Source organism: Atractosteus spatula, chromosome 26 (genome assembly GCF_055471065.1).
Source record: "Atractosteus spatula isolate fAtrSpa1 chromosome 26, fAtrSpa1.hap1, whole genome shotgun sequence".
Lineage (NCBI taxonomy): Eukaryota > Metazoa > Chordata > Actinopteri > Semionotiformes > Lepisosteidae > Atractosteus > Atractosteus spatula.
In genome coordinates, this window is record NC_142731.1 from 4,832,644 (window position 1) to 4,853,205 (window position 20,562).

Consider the following 20,562-nt stretch of genomic DNA (forward strand, 5'->3'; position numbering starts at 1 on the left):
GCAGCTCTGAGTAGGATGAAAGCATAGACACTGATCAGGATTCTCTACGAATGAGACAGGTGAGAGGTACCTGCAGCAAATTTCAGCTGCTTGACCCCAGGCTGCATCAGGGTGATGTTGACCTGGCCTTCACTCAGGCCCAGCTCCAGGGAGCCGAGGTTGTCCGCAAATCTGGTGTACATGAGCAGGCCAGTGAAGTCCCAGGACCGGAACTTGAACTTGACAGCCATTCGGCTCTTTCTGTATAACCCGGGAACCTGGAGGTAGTTGTTGATCCCTGCGAACGTTACGGGCTTCAGCAGGATGTCCTGACAGGCGTAGCGGATCGTTTTCTAAGAGGGGGGAAAGGAAACAGCCATCCAGGATTCATTCCAACTCGGGGTAAGAAGGCGAATTGCACCCTGGCTACAAAGCTAGAGACAGACCTGCAAGCCTACTGTACACATTCTGCCTCTCTAGAATCTGGTTACAAGTCCTATCCATATAAGGTACATTTTGTTAGTAAATAAGACACAGACAGGGAAATATTGCAGTCTACTGATGCAGGTGGGTCTGTTTTAGTGTACTCTATGCTAAATGCTCCACCTGCCGATGAGGGAACCGTATCTGTGGCATCTTCCTCTGGGCCAGGTCAATGATGTTGATCCCGTTGTAGAAGACGTTCTCCAGGCAGCCTCGGAAGTTGGGTGCGTTTGGCAAATGTGGATGATTAGGCTCTATTACTCCTCCCACGTACACCTGGGGGGCGAGGACATACAGCTCTGCTTAGCACGTATTGCTGATGTTCTGTGCAAAGTCTGATCCTCTAAAATAGCGCTTAATGCATTTCAATGTAATTCACTCATGTAGCAAAATATAACATAAACAAATACAAAAAAGCGTTAATGAGAGCTCACTTGAAACCTCTTCAATCCAGCTCTGCTGATCCTAGATCTGAGAATCAGGTCATTGGTTTTTGTTTGCAAAGAAAGTGCAGGACAGAACAAGCAACAGCTAACAGCTATTGAGTGCTATCTAAATTACTGCAGACGAGCTTTGCCTAAATGAGCAAATATTAACCTCACAACCCTGGGCAAGAAATGGCTGAGCCTCTAGTTTTCCCGTCTGATGCCAAAATCATGGTGGTTTTGCCACAGCAGGATCTATTCTATTTGGGTCAACGAAGCCTGGCAATAATAATGCCCAGTACCAGAATACACTGAGGTAATGGTGATCTCCCACCTTTAAGCTTTCTAGTGTCCCTTAAATTTGCATGGCATGCTCATGCTGCACCTCTGTTCTTCGCCACAGTGTAGCACAGAAAGCACGCCTGATTGACAGCATTCCAGCGGCTGGTGGTGCCCTACCTGAGTGTCCAGGTCAAGGTAAGTGAAGTCCCCATGCATCAGGGCACCCTCCGTGTGGCTGTCTACTGTCAGGTTGACGTGGCGACCATAACGTTTCACTGTGACGTAGTGCCAGTGCTGGTCGTCCAGCAGGTTTCCCACAGTGAGAGTGGTCAGTCCTGATATCCCTTGGACGGTGCTGTTCCCTGCAGAGAAAAACTCACTTGAAATCCACATCTGGGATAGGTGACTGTGACTCGGCGGAGTATTTCTTTTTCTAAACTCTGCTAGTCCCCCCTTAGCGAATCCCAGTGCCGTTGTTTCTCCGCCTCCGCGTCTCTGGGCCCCGCTGTCAAAAGCAGCCTTTTCTTTTCTTTTTCTCGGTTTTTGGCCTGGACCTCGCTGTAAAGTGGGGTTTTTTAAACCTTCCAAGCTGACCTCACGCCAGTGCCTCTGTCCCCTCAAACGGGACATCGTCTTCAACCGGTGCGCACCACGGCTCCTTCAAGCCCGCATTGTTACAGTGACTGCCTTTTTTCATTTAAAATGAGGAGTTTTTACTGAAAAGACTCAAGGCAATTTTAGTGATTATGACTCTATATACAAAGCCCCACAATAAAAAAACAACCGCCAAGGACAGACCAGTTTTCGTACAACACTCCAATGCCCGTTCTATAGTCATGAGTCTTTTGTATGAACATCTGCTTCAGGCCCTGTATTGTGAACAAGGCCATGGGAATACACAGCAGTGATTGTGTCTTGACCTGCTCTGAGTTAAGGGAGGATAAATGTTTATCTCGTTTTAATGCCTTTGGTAATTGGACGAGAGCTACTGACCCAGGCTGATGTGCAGGTAGAGCCGGGCATTCTTCAGCTCCAGGGTGAAGACGTCCCCCTGAGACCCCTCACTATGCAGAAGCAGCCCTTCGCGCTCCAGGGTTTTGAAGTTCAGAGCGATGTGGTCCCTCAGGGTCCTGTTAGTCCTCCGTGGAAATTTGTAGGACACCATGTCATCTCCGTCATAAGCCATAACGTAGGAGTCTGGAAAAGCCAAGGGACACATCCAGGTAAAGGGTCATGCACAGCACACTCCATTGCCTGTAACCTGTACTCCAAGTAGTAATAATACTACTCCCCTCCACCACTGCCAATGTGTGGCACCACCTGGATGATGCAACAGCAGTCAAAGTGCACCAATACACTCACCACACATCAGCTATTACTCAAGAGAACAGAGTAATGAAGCCAAATCAAAGAAGGGCGTTATAGGAGGCCATGATTGGAAAAGGCCAGGGAGAAAATTGGCCATTTAAGCCGGAATTAACACCCCTTCTCTTTTTCAGCAACACTCTGGGATTTTTTAATGACCACGGAGAGTCCTTTAGCCTCTCCCCTCTCCTTTAGTCCTTGCCCCAGGCAAATGGATACACTCTCTTAGTGATCCGCAGTGAATGGTTGTCTCAAGGAGTGTCACCTTCCTGGCCAGAACAAGATTCAGATCTCAATCGGATTGGAAACCTTCCAAACTAGCGGAGCATGCAGTTCAATCCCAGGTACCATTGCTCCTGCTATCACCTCCACTGAACCTATGGCAACAACCAGCCACATCCGGACCAAACCTGTTCCTGTGGATTACCAAGTCTAACATGTCATTTGGAGAAGGTTCCTAAAAGTTTGACCAGGGAAAGCCAGGTTTTAACAAGAACGAGAAGTCCTTCTGACTTCCAGGAACTGAATTTGAGACCCTCCAGTAACACGTGCATGGTCTGTTTTACTCTTGAGTGCATTTTAGGTATATTTCTATATGCACGCACATCATTAATAAAGCTGAGGTTGGCATAAATGTACCCTCATCTCTATCCCTGTAACCACTTACTTTTTGCACGGCCATTTACAAAGTGTATTTCATCAAGGGCTGATACAACACCCAGTGAGGTCTAGTGGGAGAGGAAAGTGCCTGGCTTACATTCTCCCCATCTGCATGTAAGTAAAACCTCTCAGTGGTTTCAAATTGTGGCCACTGGTGATTCATTCTGGGAATGTAGCCACGGCGTCGTGAGTAAAGGTTAATCAGAGGGGTGTGGATTCTGCTGTCGGCTACCCACTGAGAGCTTTGGGTTCTCAGAATGATTGGGCTTGCCTGTGAGAAACAGAAGAGTGTACAAAGAGCAACTCACCATAGGAGCAGCCGTAGACCTCCAGCCTAACCCCAATCTTGCCTGCAGGGTTCCACCCCAGCGGCAGAAAGCGCAGATGCTTGGCAGTGATAGCATGGTGAAAGTTGTGCCTCTTCACCTGGTAATAGTTCCAGTTCCCTGAAAATGTCTGACAAAGCAGCCAGCATTGTATTCTTCATCATAATAATTAGATTACACAACAGTCCTCTTATTTCTAAACCGGTGGTGCCTAAGGCTTTTTTGCTTTTGTTTTTCAGGTCGGAATAGTCTTTAAAACAAGATGCTCGGGCGGGGAGCCGCCTCAGTGTGTGTTGGTGGTGGAAAAGGTATGAGTAGATGTTACTTCCACGCTGGAAGGCAGAGAGAAAAAATAACATTTCTTCAGGTGTGACGGGCATTTACATTTACTTGTTCGCTCGCGATTAGAATTTCGGAGTTTATGCTTCGTTCTGAAATAAAACACAGCGACTACCCATGCGGGATCAGACTTTGAGCCAAAAAGCTTTCAACCTCATTCTGCAACTGGAAAACGATGTACTGTTCTAACAGATTGTTGTATAGCTGAGTTCAGAAAACTGTTTTGGGTCTACTGCATGTCAGGTATTTGGTGTTGCCCAGATAGTATTAACAGAACCTAATGGTCAGATGTTTATCTGCGAATGCAAGCCTTTGGATGCCATTAACAATTCTCCTGCAAACCCTGCCGAATGCTTCGAGTGTGTGTACGACTGCCCCAGGTCACACGAGGAGCCCAACTCCCCTTTCCTGTACTCACCGAGTTCCCCCCTCTCTGGATGTATGGCGTCCAGGCATCGGGCCGGTCCCCATACAGCAAGGTGTACTTCGTCACCCAGTCGTAGGAGTTGAAGGTGCCCTGGGTGGAGATGCCAGTGATTCTGTACTTATGATTCAGGTTGATCTGGAGCCAAGGCTGACGATCTCTGGGGGCTGGAGACCAGCCACTGCTCCCTGCAACAATCCCACACAAAAAGCGAGGTTTGGAGACAGTGAACTGTCAGCTGAAGCCCCACCACTGTTCTCCTGAAATGTTTCAATTAAGAATCAGCAGTTCCTTTTCCTTATAAGCTCCCTCATTTGGAATTGCGTCTTATTAATGACTCCTAGGTATAAAAGAGTCTCATGCTAAGTGCAAGAAACATGAAAACAACATGCGAGCATTCTGAGGAAAATGCATAGTCTTCTCCTTCTCTTATTGTACACTTTGTGAGCTTCCAGTGCCAACAGTTGACGTGAGGTACCTGAGGGAGGACAGATGTAGTTCTCACTGACAAAACCACAGTTGTCTGACAAGCCCCAGGTGACTGTTGTGCAGCTGGTTCAGGACATCCTGAAGGGTTAAACATCCACCAAGGCACAGTGGTGCTTCAGCACCTGGGCACACCCAGTCACAGTCAGCTAGTGAGGTAGCCCAGATTTGAACCAGGGATCACCAAAGACTAAAGAGCCCGACCTACACTATGGGTGCCTCAATAGCGTGAGCCTCAATCTATTTCTATCTCCTATTTCTCCATTCCCCCAAGAGACACACAGTGCTGAATTCTGATACGATGAAAGACCATGTCTCCTGTCATAGTGGGCATGTGCCTTCCAGGTCTCTGGCTTCAGAGTTACACAGCACCACTCCCAGACAGCAGAAAAACTATGTGCTATGTCAAAACATCTGGGCTGCTACAGATGGAAAATGTATTGCTATCTACGCTCCAAGGGGGTATCATTTCTTTCTGTGAGAGGCTTCGTACCAATGAGCTCAATACCTCTTAATGTACAGTATATGAGCACAGTGCTTCACAGAATCAGGCTGCATGCAATGCAGAAGTAAGAAAACGCCATCAGGTTAGCAAGATTTAAAATAACAAAGAGAAAGACAGGTCATGGCTTAGACATGGACAATTCCAACTCCTTACCGTATAACCTTGCAAAATTAGGAGAGTATAAAAAATTATATCTGGATGATGCCAAGAAGGAGGATGCGTAGAGTGGAGAGACAAGTGGATCCTTACAGGGTCCTGAAAGAGAATAGGAAAGGAATTAAACAACAACAAACTAATGGAAGACACTGATAATGGACTTCTATTCATACTGTATGCTGATGCACCAGTACGCTCACCACACACCAGTTCTCAGTGGGGAGGAGAACAGAGCCAGTTCATAGATGGGGATTATTAGGAGGCCATGATTGGTAAAGGCCAATGGGAAATTTGGCCAGGACACCAGGGTTATACCCCTACTGTTTTTGAAAAGTGCTCTGAAATTTTTAATGACCACAGAGAGTTGGGACCTTGGTTTTATCTATCACCTGAAGGACGGCACCTTTTTACAGTATAGTATCCCCCATTACTATACTGGGGCATTAGGATCCACACAAACTGCAGGATGAGCGCCCCCTATTGGCCCCAGTAACACCTCTTCCAGCAGCAATCTTAGCTTTCCCAGGAGGTCTCCTTCCAGGTACTGGCCAGGCTAACACCTTCATTGGGCTGCCAGCTGTGAGTTGCAGGCTGATATAGCTGCTGTATGCTGTAGTAATCTTGCACCTCTGGTGTTGGACTTCTCCTTGACCTCTAACCTGACACAATTGCCAGGTTTGCTGGTATTTGAGGCAAGCTATTTAAGGCAGAGGAAGGAATAAGACTGGCTAAGGTAACGGGTTAAAGGTCAAGAAGCAGTTCAGTGCCATGAGGAAGTGGGGCTACAGTACTTTTCATTGTCACATGCTATCGTCACATACTGTAGCATCATATGCCTGGTTTTCTGGCGTTTAGTAGTAGGTTGGAGTATATTGCTATATTTGGGTCCAGGTCATGTGATTAAATAACTCCTGTCCTAGCACCTCTTCACTGACTGCCTTGTAAAGTTAAACGTTGGCTTTATAACCTTGCCGTTGAAATCTAGGGCTCTAAATGGACTTGCAACACAGCCACTTTCTCTCATATGTTACCTAAGGTCAGCTGACACAGGTTTACTCTTCTCTCCCTGTCTGTGTGGCTCATGGAGAGCAAGTTGGGGAAAGAAAGAATCTTTTGGATTCTTTTCCAATATGCGAGAGGGGCTCAGAGCCTGTGTTATCTTGAGATTAAATCTCTATCCTATTTTTCTAATCCAAGTCTTTCCATTTAGATAATTTTATTGTTTAGTTATGCTGTCCTTTATAAATGTTATGAATGTTATATTATATTTTTCATTACAGTAATGGGCTTCATTTATGCTTTATTCTTTTTATGAATATTTTATCTTTATGTTGAAGGTGTCTTTCTGTGTGTTTCCTTGTTTGTTAACCACCTTGGGACATTGTTCAAAGAGAAGTTGAGTTCTCAGGTCCGCAGACACAAGAGAATAACGATTATGTACGAGCAAGGGGGCATTCTTTATGCAGAGGGTTGGTGTACGCCTGTAGATTTAAGGAGAGAAACGTCAGAGAGCCATCGGCCTCCTTTCGTGTTTAACTTCGGGCATTTTAAGGATCGAGATATTTCTTACACTGGGGCTGCAGTTTGTGAAAGTGCAGAGGCAATCGATCTATCAAAACGTAGGAGGATGTGGTCAGCACCAGACGGCGGGAGCCACGAGCTACAGCCGTGTCACGAGAAATGACTCGAGTGCTGATCAGAATCACACCCCAGAGTGCAGCTGAGGACCTGATTCTTGGTCTGCAATGAATACACAACTCAAGAACCGTATCTGTGAAACGGGTGCGTTGCCAAAAATGAAACGCTTTTTTATTTTCAAAATTCCCCTCCTGAATATGTACTTCGCAGGAAGACGTCCGACAAATCTCCACAACTGATGTGGTTGTCGTGTAGGTAAATGCCTATGACACGGTATAAGTCCATTTTTTCTGTTGCAATTTTTCGTTTAATCTAATTAACCATACCAAATATAGTGGGATAAGTAGAATACTTACAATGTTAAGCTACTTATCGCGACCAAACGACCAAAATGGGCCCAAACAAATTCTGTTCTTACCTTCTAGGTTATTGAAATACATCGTGAATATTAACTGATTTAATTAGAGAAATCACTGTTGCTTTCCAGCAGTGGTTCTCCAGTCCTAGGAGCGATATGCTAATATAAAAAAGTATTTTAACCAGAGTATATTTATGTTCTTGTTTTATTTGATCATTTTAAAAAGCTCTTTTTTTAATCAAACCATCCATCCATATTGTTTCTCGAGGGTCCTGCACATTCTATAACACATCAGCAATGCTGAAGGATAAATATTACATTTTTCACATAAGTGAAAAATATCTACAACCACAGTGATGGATATTGTATCTCCTCCTAATTCGGAATCCCGATACCATCCACACGGTACAGACTGATGGAAAAAGTACAACATCCCAACGCTCAGTTCACAAATTCCGAATTAAGCACAAAATCGTGAACTTTGTGAAGGTAATGTTAGTCACCCTGCTGTCGAGAGTCTGCGAGAATTGCGACGTGATGCGGCCCTTCCTGCTCACTAGTCACTGTGATGACTGATGCAATGCAATGTACGGGTGAATGAGTACAGGTTGTGCAGCAGACATTTCATCGCAGCAATGTTCCCACATGATCTGCAGACAGAGTTAACAAATACGTTGTATCTGCCGGCAAACCCGTCTCAAAGCCCAGGGCAACATTTCTATTCGACTAAAAGAGATGTATTCACAAGCCTGCTTGTTCACAATGTAATAAGGTCTCTTCACGTCACCGGAAGATGTGTTACCTCATTCTGAATTGCAGTAATTTCACCTATTTTGTGATGTGAATTGGAGGTTTTACACATTACTGTGTACATCTGTGCAGCTGTTGCACCCCTGAGCAAGGCTCTTCAGCCAGCCTGCTCCAGCAAAATGTAATTTGGTACAGTAGGAACGTAAGTCACATAGATTTGGATAAAAGGGTCAGCTTAATAAATTTAAATTGGTAGGCGAGACAAAAACAAAGACGAGGCACAGGCATTCTCCTGTGAACTTGACACCAGTGAAGGATAAAAATACTACAATCCTCTTGCAGGTCAGAAGTGTATTTTCCAAGCTGCTCTCCTGTCTCCTTTACCAGGCTGGCAAATTGTGTGGCTGTTGTTTTAATGGCAGATAAGTTTTCTAGGCCACTAAAGTGAGGGATTCCTTGTGCACCAATTTTCACGGTTTTCAGGTGTTCCCTTTTTCTATATTCTGTGCGTGTTCACCTTCAAAACCTTCAAGTCTCCTGCCTGAAGGAGGGACAAGGTCCAAGCACCACAGTTACCGAAACGAATTATTGAGACTGAAGGAGATGACAATGGGAGGGAAACAACTAAAAATGGTGAAACAATAATAATTTTTTCTCGTCACCCCCAGAGAAACCTGGGTGGAACCTGTTTGTAGAAGTGCAAAGCAAACACTGTTGTTTTTGGCCTAGAAACTCCACCCAATCTCGGAGGTGTGAAATGTGAAAAGGTCATAAAAACCTTTGTAAAAACTCAGCAGAGAACAGATGAAAGTGTGTATACACAGGATATATGTACACAGTAGCTTCTGTAAATCCCAGCTTTTGTGATTGAATTATATAACCAATGTTCACACAAATTAGCAGGTTATTACCGAACTGGCATAAATTCAACCGTAACTTGCAAAACATTACTCTTTTTCGCTTCTTAACTGTTCAGATGCCTCTTTCAGCAATTGTCTGGTTAATGAAACCTTCATTTATAAACCAGTCCCCAATCAGTTGAGAACAAATTGTTATTTAGTCGTTACAAGAGATTTATGTGTTTATGCATTATAAAACAGACATCTGTATATACTTTCTAATTTTTCTGTAAAGGCATTTGGGCTTTGATGACCTCATGGTGTTGAAGGCCACACCCTTTTACAATGAACACAGGAGATGGTCAGGCATTTTGAAACCCCTCATCTATATTTACAGTGATGAATGACAAATACTGGACTTCATTTTCTTGGTCTTAAAATAATTTTGCAAATGAAGTGTGACCAAATTGTTTGAGTTTTGCTATTACAAGCCATTACATTATCTTATAAGACTGAAGAATAAAGATGCTTTCTAAAAACAATATTATGTTTTACTTTATAGAAAGACAATACAAGTAACCAATGTGTCAAGGCTAAGCTACTTAAACCTTGCAAACCATGCAAACTGTCTTGTATGAATGATGGGTGATGGAGAGACATATATTATAATGTCTAATAAACAGTCAGCTTTGCTTTTAAATTGCCATTGGCAATTGTACTGTAGTTACCTTACATCCCTGAAGGTGGCTGTACAGTATGACTGAGACTATGATATTTTAGGATTCATATTGTATGTTATGACTTCTAAATGTTTGAGTCCCCCTAAAAAAGTCCATTTTATTGAACTTTACAAATCCCTCATACTATTAACTATAATATATTATATATATATATTAACTATAAATATCTAAATATAACTTTAACAACTAACTCTATCATTTTCCTTTTTAAAATAATATAGAAAAGCCTATTGTGAGATTGAGTTTCTTTCTGTGTAATCTACATCTCATGATTGTTCTCAGTAAGGAAAGAGACGGCCTCATGATTGTCAGCCTACACAGAAACCACACAACTGCTACTTTACAACACTCAGATAAGCCTGTGACGATTCACACTCCTACTCCATTCTTATGGCACAGTGGTTCCCAGACCTATTCTGTCTGGGGAATCCCCTTTTCAAGAAATAGCTCTGAATGTTAAGAGTTACAACAAAGAATGCTACGATTATTTATGACATATTAACAAGTGTTCTGCAGGTCTTACGCACACATTGTGAGGGCAGGTGTTGTTGTGTGAGTTTTTTTTCAACTTGATTATAAACTAGTCTTGGGCAGACGTATTCACTTAAAAAAGACAAAATAAAGTCCTTTGTGGACTTGTGGACTTTTTAATAACCCTACACATCGCTATTGCCTATTAACTGTTTCAGAATTGATCAGCATTCAATTAAACATCAGTATCTTTAAGTCTGGAAGTCTTTACACTTAATAGAAAATGTCTTTTTTCTTATTCTGTGGACTTGCAAAAAGGCAAAAGAGGGAGAGGAAAGTATGAAAACTAGTTTGCTAAAAACTACAATTATCAGCCAACAGGCAAAAGAAAAACCTTTTAAATCATCTTTGCTGAAGTGTGTGGGAGTCTGGTGTTCTTCCAATGACATCACCTGTTTCTCTGTGTGTTTGGTGTGCTCCTTCAGTGCAGGTTTACCCAATTACTCAGGTAGCCGTTTTCCCTTTGGCCACTTCACAGTCCAGCTGTAAGATTGCGCACTGGTTCACTCTCATTCAGTTGCATTATTCTGTAATTATTCAATCATTCTATTCAGCACATCTTTGTGATCTTTACTCATTTTACCTTTGCACTGGTCAAAGTGAATCTGCAGATCTTCCAAGAAAACGTCTCCTCATCCTCATTTGCTGCAATTCCCTGTGCCTTTTTTAAGGCACAGTATATCACATTACATGTTCCAAGTACTATTACCATTTGATATCATTTTAGAGCCCATATCATTCCAGTTTGCTGACACCAGTGGGATCATCTGTAGAGGAACGTGCAGCTGAGAGTGTTTTCACTTCTATGGTAAGATCAGTTTTGCCCTTTAATACTTGTAAATGCTTGCACCTGTTCATATTTCATTGTTCTGTAATGCTTTCTCAACTTATATCATTTACATTTGACCTAATTTCCTTTTTTTAAAACTTTTGGTTGGTCATCTGTTGTGACTCCACTTGACCCACTCATCACTGAAAACAAGGATTGCTCTCAGCTGGCTAAAGAGTTTAATAAATGAAAACAGAATTGAATGCAGAGTTTTGAAATACCTTGCCCTTCACCGATACAAACCACTGCATCTCTCGTTGAATCCTTCACTTTACATTGCTGGGAAATCATCATGTTCCCAATCCTTCTAGAAAATCTGTGAAGGCTGTAGAGGTCTAGAAGGACAGACACATTACTGCCGCACGCTGCAGAGATTAGCACCATGTCCTCGATTTACAGACACTAATCACATTGTGTTGTAGTCGGTTTCTATAAAATTATAGCTGCTCCTGTATTTTTATTCATCGTTAATTTTAATTTTCTGCCATCATTGTCTATTCAGCCGAGGATCAGAATAGAGCTATTTCACAGTGGGGCACAGTGGCTGCAGTTCACAGGCACACATTGAGAGAGCAAATGGCGTCACACAGAAATTTCTGTGGCAAAAAAAAAATGCTTTTGAACTGCACTGAAGTTTCCTTTGTGAGATGTTCTTAGATTTTTGGATTGTATTCAGACTGGAACCAGTGTTTTACTCACAGCGTGGCGGTTCGCTGAGACAGACACCAAGAATCGGTATTTCATATCCTTGCTTTACATGCACATAGATACATGCCCACGAATATGCCTGCACAATGCATATCACGAATCAGCTGTGGTCACATAAAACAGCCAACTCTTAAAGAATATCCATTCAGATGAAACCCCCATCCCTCAATATACAGAAATATATTGGTTGGCTTTACATTTAGTTATAGTCTCCGTAAAATATAGAATATAGACACTTTTTTGTGTTTTTATATGGTGGAAATCTAGCAAAATGAAATGGTGGAAAAAAGCTCAAAATATTTAAACATTTATACTGTAGCTACTTCTTGGTTAAGTCCTATGACCGGGCGGCCGTCTCATAACCAAGCAGGTTAAGCAAAAATTGTTCTACTTACAATTCTTATTACGTTTACTAAACTGATTCAGGAAGGTAGTGAAAGCACGTTTAGCGTGTGTTTACGCCCTTAGCGTGAATGAACCCGACGTTCCTGCAGCACACTACAAGGCGTGATCCAATAATTAAAGTGGAAAATCAGCTTGGAAAAGGATTGTTGGGAATTAACCAATTAAAATCCACTTTCCTGTTCATTGGTTTACAGTGTCGCCTCACTCTCAGCCAATCAAAGCGCTTACTTTCCTCCACGCTCTTTGCCTGGCTGTTGGAAATCCCCGCTGTTATAAGAGAAATATAGATTTAAACACCGACCTTCTGCCAAAAGTTGTTGCACGGGGATTCATCAACACTTCTTTCTTCGTCCTTTGTGTTCGCCAGAATTCAAAGTTCGAATGCTAGCTGTGTGCATTTTTTAATCGAAGACGAATTTTGATTTATTTAGTTAAATTAGTCGAAGTTATGTAGTTTAATTACACGGACGGATCTCTGCGGTAGAGAAGGTTTTTTTTTTTAATGCGGACTTTTACAAAGAGTTCGATTATACCATCAAAGTTGATATTCGATAGTAATGTCATTAAACATTTTTTTTCCCATGAGAAATATTTCTGAAGCACAGAATTTAAGACAACCCGAATCTCCCTGTGTTTCACACAAGTAACACTCTTTTTTTCCCAAGCAATGATTCTTATTCTAGAATAGCAAATCTCGGGCTTCACTTTGCTCAAAGTGCATTGATTTCAGCATAATACTGTTCTGGTAGCTAACCCGCCCCTCCGGTACACAGGAAGGCACTGTACCTCACTGCTTGAACCGATACCACAGAAGATAGTCAAAACCACCAGCACAACGATTTAGGCGACAACACCGAATTGCAACGTCAGTAATACGACACACATCTTTTCTGTGGCATTACAAAGAATAGGAATAGAGGTACGATTACTATAAACCCTAGCATTAATCTCCCTGCAATTGACCCGAAGAATTAAAATCCAGGACATTTCCACTGTCAGTAAAAATCAACTTGTGTTCAGAATATTTAATATTTTCTCCAGGTAATACATCGTGCCTCACGTCGTTGTTCGTGATTTATTCTTAATTAATGGTCGCTGCCCCCTACCGCCACAAAAATAATCTCAGATCTTTACAACGCTCATCGTTATGCACAGAGAAAGACTGCAAAACAGCAATATGACAAAAAATGAAAAAGATCTTCAGCGAAGAGATAATGAAAGGTAAAAGATAATGCTTTTAAAACGACAAATGACAATGAGTTAGATATCATGATGTATCATGATATCTCCAGTCACAGTAATAAGAAAATGAAGATGCACATATAAAATATCAATATTCTGAAACAGGTAAAGTGAATATTCCATTACAATAACATGATGCATCTCAGTATCTATTCTGGAACATTGAAACCACCATTACAATATTCAATAAAAGAGAACAACACAGATGTATTTACAATGTGTTCCGAGCAACTGTGGTTGCTATTATCGTTAGTATTCTTTCAAGAACACCCAAAATGATAGGAAACAAAAAGTGCAGGTGTTTATGTAGGGACTAAATGCTAAAACAATATTTTTAAATACATATTTGCACAAGGAGAAAAAAAACTTCAATACATTAATTAAATACAGGCAATAAATTGTTTTGTGTACCAAACACATTTAGTTAATCAGAGGTGGAAAATATCTTTGTCTGTCCCAGAATGTCAGACATTTAAAACTCCATTTTCATGAACGCAGAGTAACTTGGAGTAACAGATCCTGCTGCCAGACTATTGAATATTTAGAACACAGTATGAGCCATCTCAGCATTTCCAGAGACTCCAGACCAGACAGAGGATAGAGGGAATAGCAAATTAATGGATTGTAGCAGAGGCTTGGAATCAGCTTAGCTCCTGATCATTACGCCCAGCGAATTTCAGTTCAGACTCTGCTTTAATCCGACTGCAGTCTGTGCCAGAACGTTGTGTTTCATCTTCTCTGGAAAAGGTTCTGAAAACCACAAAACTCAAGGACTCCCTGTGTGAAGAGTCTGCACTTACTGCTTTTGTGAGCCCCTAACACAAATAATATAGTTACAAATTTCAACAGTGTCAAAATGGAGACTATGGCATTACAATTACATGAATTTACACAGCAAAAGCATGTGAAATGTAGACTAATCCGTGCACCATATACAAGGAGTGGATATCACATACTGTATAGTCACATGAACATATGTGATTTTTTTATGCCTCTGCAGCCAGGTTTTGATTCAGTTTTAAAGTGAACCAGTGCTGTAATGCATTAGAATGATGACTCACACATTTAAGCCCAGTGGAAATGTAAGAATTCAATTTGACTGAAGTACAGTAGAGCAGCTGTAGGACAGATAGCAGCAGATCCCTCCTATACAACGATTGCAAGACCAGCACTTGCCAGGTGTCTCTCTAATGAAAGGTAATTTCTTTTTGGATTAGTCCCAGTTACAAACACACAACGTAGAACAGGAGGCCCTTCTCTACACAAAGAGTTCTGGGAGTCTGGAACACGCCACCCAGCCATGGTGTTGAAGCTGCTACCCTGACTTCCTTCAGGAAACAGCTGGTTGAGAGCCTTGGATCTATTCATTAATAACTACCAAACAGGCCATAGGGACTGAATTGATTTCAGTCCTTTGTAAATCTTTATATGTAGGTATTATACTGTAGATATTCCTCTTGCATGAGTACAGAAAATGTTGGAGTGAAAATTCAGTCTCCTAAGAGTGCCCATGTGGATCACAAGTCTCAGCAAAATGGCTGAGCTAGATTAATAGCAATCTCAGCTGGACTGGTATTAATGCTGGAGTCAGCTTTCTTCTGTGCTGCACGTCTCCGTCATTATGCTGTTACCCATTTTAACAAAAATGAGCAGAAATCATTCTTGATGCTTTGACAGCAGAAACGACGGTCAGAAGACCGCCCTCTATCGCTAGAGACACTCTTCATTACCTAATGGGGCCAGTCTGGGCTCAGCTTGGTTCCTATCAATTGACCTAATTAATTAGTGTGCTGGAGTTAAAGAACGGATCTGAAAACCAAACCAGAATGAGTTTTGCTCATTGAGTTTGGTCAAAACGATGGGTTTTGCTCAAGCATCAACCAAATCAAACATACACAAATGCGAGCAGTTCATGACTCTGTTGCACTGGTAGAAAGCATGACTTGCTGTATCTAGATGTGCATTTTGTCTACCCCTTCAATATAAGCTGTTTTGCTCGACAGCAAGAGCTGATTCTTGGGGACTGCATTTCCTTACTAAACGTTTAGACTCCTATCCCCCCTCAATCATGCACATCCAGTTTGCACCGATTTAGGAAACTAGTTCGATATCTGTGCCATATTCTAAACTAAAAATTGCATCAGAGGTAGGCAGGGCTACCAGACCAATTAAAAAACATCCCTGATAGACTCCGGTGAGATAGATTGGATAAGAGCAATCGGAAGTGGTTTCACAATCCAGACTGTGCCAGGATACTTGTCTAACGAGCAATACTTTCCTGTTTCCAGGAGTTCAGTAACCTAGTGAAAGGCTTCTAATGAATTTACGGTATTTTGCCTTAATAGCCAGCTATCTCCTTCCAGTCCTGTTCCTTTGCACCAGATCTTCATCAGAGAAAACTCGTTATAGCAGTTTAACAAGCATGAGGAACTACATTTCAGTTGTGTAATTGCCATTCATGCCTTTCTAATTAATATATCATACAATTACTGCATATACTGCAGAACAGCTGTGCATGCTCTATTGACTCTCATCTTATTGTGCACAACTCCTCATGTGAGCTGCCCAAATCATTTTTTATTAGTTTCTGGTTTTCGTCATTGCATATATTCAGATATGATGAACAATTTACTGATAAGGTTTTTTCATTGTTTTCCATCTTCTTATTTTTCAATCTGACTTTGTATTTTACCTCACATTTAATAAGCAAATCATAATGTCTTCTTCCTCTTCTTCTTGTTTGCAGAGCATGTTGCTCAGAGGAGGAGAAGCTACTGACATGGAAATGTATCTCCTTAATGGAGTGAACAGGTTGGAGCACCAATTACTGTTTCCATACTGTATGTATGAACTAATTTCAGGTTCTATTACTTACTGTATTACCTGATATAAATTCCCATTTTTATATAGAATTAAATGGAATTATTAGTAGTATTAGTAGTATTGTGGCTATTATTGACGTGTTTTATATACAGTATACATGCTTTTTACTTCTGGAAATTGTTCAAATGCTGTTTAAATTCACTCTGACCTCCACCCATCTGAATGCGATGACATCAGTTGCTCTAAAGGCTGGTGCTTATCAATGGAGAACCCAATAACCACTGCAGTCTACAGTACTGGTATCACACCCTTGGAAAAGAATGAATTGCAAGGCACCGTATAAGCGCACCACAATACGGGACGTCTCCTTTACAAATATCACCTAACGGTTTCTGAAAAAACCAAATGTCCCAACCCGGTGCAGAAAGCCTTTAGGGCATCCTTCGGCTATTTTCGTGGGGGATGATTCATCCAATCTCTGAACAAATCGGCAGACTAGCCGAGTTCAGGCAAGAGCTCAAATAAAAGTATCCCTCCTGCATTTTCCCTTCCCCCTTAATAATTTAGATTACTTTAAATTCCACAAGGAAACATGCCCGTATTTAATCCATTAATCTACCTTCTAACGCGCTCAGCAGAATGAATATACAGACACTAAAAGAAAAAAGAATTGGTCTTACAGTCAGTGTCAGACCTGTCTTTACATATACTGTGCACAGCGGCTTCTGGCACGGCTGAGGAACACGGGAGAAGCACTCCTCCCTGCAGGCCAGGTGAGCACCGCAGTGAGCAGGAGCCAGACAGCTCTGCCTCTGGAGCCGAGCCCCTCTTCGGCACCCTGGCTCACGCCTCCGCCCGGCTGTCTGCGGCGATTCCGACACCGCTTTTCCGACACCGCTCACCCGCCCTGTCCTGGACCCGAAAGCGCAGGGCGCTGCGGGCAGATCTCCACGCAGGCCGTTCAGTGACACCCTCCTCCATGCAGAAACTCCGAGGAGGCACGAGTTAGCACTGCAATGCAGAAGCAGGGAAGTACCTCGCTGACTGCTGACACTGTGCATCATCTACCGGACTGCACTCTTATCACTCTTGGCGTCCTGCACAGCGGGATACAATCATCTGAATTAAAAGACCAGGGGGAAACTGTTACATGTTAGCTTGGAGTTATTTCGAAAATGCAGCATTTTATTACACGTTGCCACATTTTTTTTTTCCTCTGTACGGCACGCACCTCATGTTGCAGTGCGGGGATATCCTACCTGATTTTTTTTTAAACGGCCGTCCCTAGTTATTGACACTGTAATGCTATTTTCCCACAGCGTTTGGTACAAAAACACTCCACATCAGAGAAATAACACAAAATGTGACTTACGTGCCGAGAAGTGCTGTAAACCTAGTAAAAATAAAAGGCTTGAGCTCAATATTTTGCCATTCATCCTTTATGGAAGGCTGGTGTTCCTCTTGTTTCTAAGCCGTAAACAAAATCCTCTGCTAATATTTTCTCCTGTCCGCCGACCACCACAGCATCCTCTTCCCCCCCTTTTCCCCAACTTTAGCACGCTCTGGACACAACTCTGCTTCCCGACCACACGGCTTGTCCCAGCTGGAAGCGGGGGCGCGCATCTATCACTGCTGCGGCGCTCCACACGGGTGCGCGCACCGTCCGAGTGGATAAATCCTTCCAACTATAGCTTTATTTTTTTCTGCGTCTGAATGCTTCAGGACACTATAAGTCAAGATGCTTTAAAATAGCATGTGCGGGTTGCATATGAATTTATTTATTATCCTATCCCTCCGAAAGAAGAAAAAAGTGCCGTTAATTTTAATGCTACTGCTCAATAAGAAGCGTGATGGAATGACCTATTAAATTTCGTCCTCCCGCCGTCTCCCCCCTTAACCATGAAATGGACACTTCCTGTGCACTAATGCATTTTCCAAATTTCACAAAAGCTGGTCCTGACGTCCAAGAGCCAGAGTCTCATTCCCAGTGTTTGCTTTCCGGGTTCTTGAGTTACGCACCGCACTTACCAAAGTGCAATCAGATCATCCTCTTCCCAGCCATGACGGGCTGTCAGTGGCCCCGCTGAGCTCCATCTGGCACTCAGCTCTTCACCAGATCCCCAGCCTCCTCCTGGCTCCAGACTCGGTGTGGAGCAGCGATCACAGTTCTGGACTTGTCAGTAGAAGGTTGTGGGTTCAAATCCCATCCTCCCTGAATTGCTCCTGTGAAACACCTGCATAAATAAGACTTGCACAAATGGGTGCAAATGTAAATTGTGTTGAATCAAAGCAAATACACTAGTACTACTACTATAGCAAATATCATCACGGATGTTAAATTACATCGGTTTGTTAACCCTGTGCTGCTTGAACATTAGAACAGAAACAGTCATGTTAAACAGTGCCATGTGGCTGTGTACAGTCACCTATAGCTTGTACTGTATACTGTATGCTGACATCTGCTGTCTATCAACCTGTTCTGTAGCCCTACTAACCAGAGGGTTCATGAGTTCATGAGCAGGTTATTTGACCAGTTATGTAGTTTAGCGTTTTGGAATGAATCTCCCAACATCCTTGTAATCTTGGAGCTCACAAGGCCCACAGGTGGTCACTCCTGATTGATCTGAACACATGAACTGACTAAACGGATTATAGCTCATGAGTTCCAAACTTTTAACCAGCTAGTTAGCCCCCCCCCCCACACACACACACTTTTCCTGCACTAATAGGAACATGAAACTGAAAAATGTGTGTGTTTAACCCCGGATTCTCCATGCCTTTCCATGTGAGAGGTTTCTGTGTTGAACACATCAGGCAGTATAGAGTAGTGGTGAGGGGCTCTGGTTGCGCCTTTGACCAAGGTATGTCACTCAAATTGCTCCAATAAATGCCCAACTGCATAAATACAGTAGGTACTATCCAGATCTTCTATGGAAAAGTTCATAATTGACTCACCTGGAAAAATAAAGTAATAAATGAAACTTTAGGGTTATGCAAGTGTAAGGGCATTTATCTGGCAAATCTGAATGAGACACTTTACTTCTGTTATTGTAACAGCAATGTACAAAACCCATGGTATTTGGTATACATATTATCAAAATGAAGGAGTGGATCACTAAACTATTAAGTACAGAGCAGACTGGATGGGCTAAATAGCCTCCTGTTGTCTGAAACCATTCTCTTGTTCTTACGAGTCTGACTTTCAATGGCTACACATAATTAGGTAATGAGGATTTCTTTAAAAAAAAAAGTGAATTCTATTTGCAGGTGGTATTTTGAAAGTGAGAAAATAGGAGTGGCTTGGTGTAAACTGACTTTTCTGTGCCATCACCAGCTGCACAGTGATGAAGTGCATTGTGCAAGGCGATGCTTTCCCATGATCCAGTGAGTCATAGTAAGATACCGATGTCTCCTGAACTCCACGCCTCTCCTCTGCACGAGTGACAAGAGCATCAGGTGATGGTACTTCCTAACCTGTGGTTTCAGTTCTGCAAATGGCAGAGCTGTCAGGAGCAGTGAGCTTGATGTCACTTTGCTGATTTGTTTTTTATCTTCACCAGGGTAAAGACTTGCAGAGCCAGCTGTGCATTTGGGATGGATTTATGACAGGCGGGGCAAACTGGAAAGGCTTTGGGATTAAGAAGCGGGTTTATGGAACAGTGCAGCTCTGTTGCCGCTGCACAACATGTACTGGATTTGCATGAGATTTATTTTTATTTCTGAACTGAGAAAGACCTACCAAATGTTGCATTTGCTAACGTGCTTATGAGGGGGCAAAGTAGGGAATCCTATAGAATGAAGGACAAACCTATTTATTCATGATCTGTGAAAACAGAACAATATGCACATTGTGCTCGTCATTCTGTGATTTCTAAACAAGTACAAAGAAAAAATATTTTTACAATTCTCGGCAGCATTCTAGTTGATAGTGCACCCAAGCAAACAAGTAAGATAAAATCACTTTATTGGCCATATACAATCTCTTGTATTAGGAATTTGTCTTTCCGCATGCCCCAACTTGCTCTCCATGAGACACACAGACAAGCTTGTGGTCAGAGCACAGGGTCAGCTGTTTACACAGCGCCACTGGAGTAGCTGGGGTTAAGGGCCTTGCTTAAGGGCCCAACGGAGTAGGATTCCTCTGCCGGCCGCGGGATATGAACTGGCAACCTTCCAGCCACAGGGCCACAACACCAAGTACGTCATGCAAAAAGCAGGTGCAGTATTTATAATGGAGTTTGGACTTAGAATTATGTTTCATGGTGGTAC

At 42.5% G+C, this 20,562-nt stretch overlaps 1 protein-coding gene across 1 annotated transcript in view; it reads right to left on the reverse strand.

Moving 5' to 3' along the window:
* The window catches only part of cntnap1 (contactin associated protein 1), a 39,899-nt gene extending 22,056 nt beyond the window's left edge, over positions 1–17,843 (reverse strand). Inside the window, exons 1-8 of the mRNA XM_088906024.1 lie at positions 17,666–17,843; positions 5,428–5,529; positions 4,278–4,471; positions 3,503–3,650; positions 2,163–2,366; positions 1,347–1,531; positions 586–738; positions 71–332 (exon numbers count right to left, since the gene is read on the reverse strand). Coding sequence (XP_088762150.1) covers positions 71–332; positions 586–738; positions 1,347–1,531; positions 2,163–2,366; positions 3,503–3,650; positions 4,278–4,471; positions 5,428–5,529; positions 17,666–17,729 — 1,312 coding nt within the window. The 5' untranslated portion in view covers positions 17,730–17,843. The remainder of the gene's footprint in view (positions 1–70; positions 333–585; positions 739–1,346; positions 1,532–2,162; positions 2,367–3,502; positions 3,651–4,277; positions 4,472–5,427; positions 5,530–17,665) is intronic.
* Between the last annotated feature and the right edge of the window lie 2,719 nt (positions 17,844–20,562).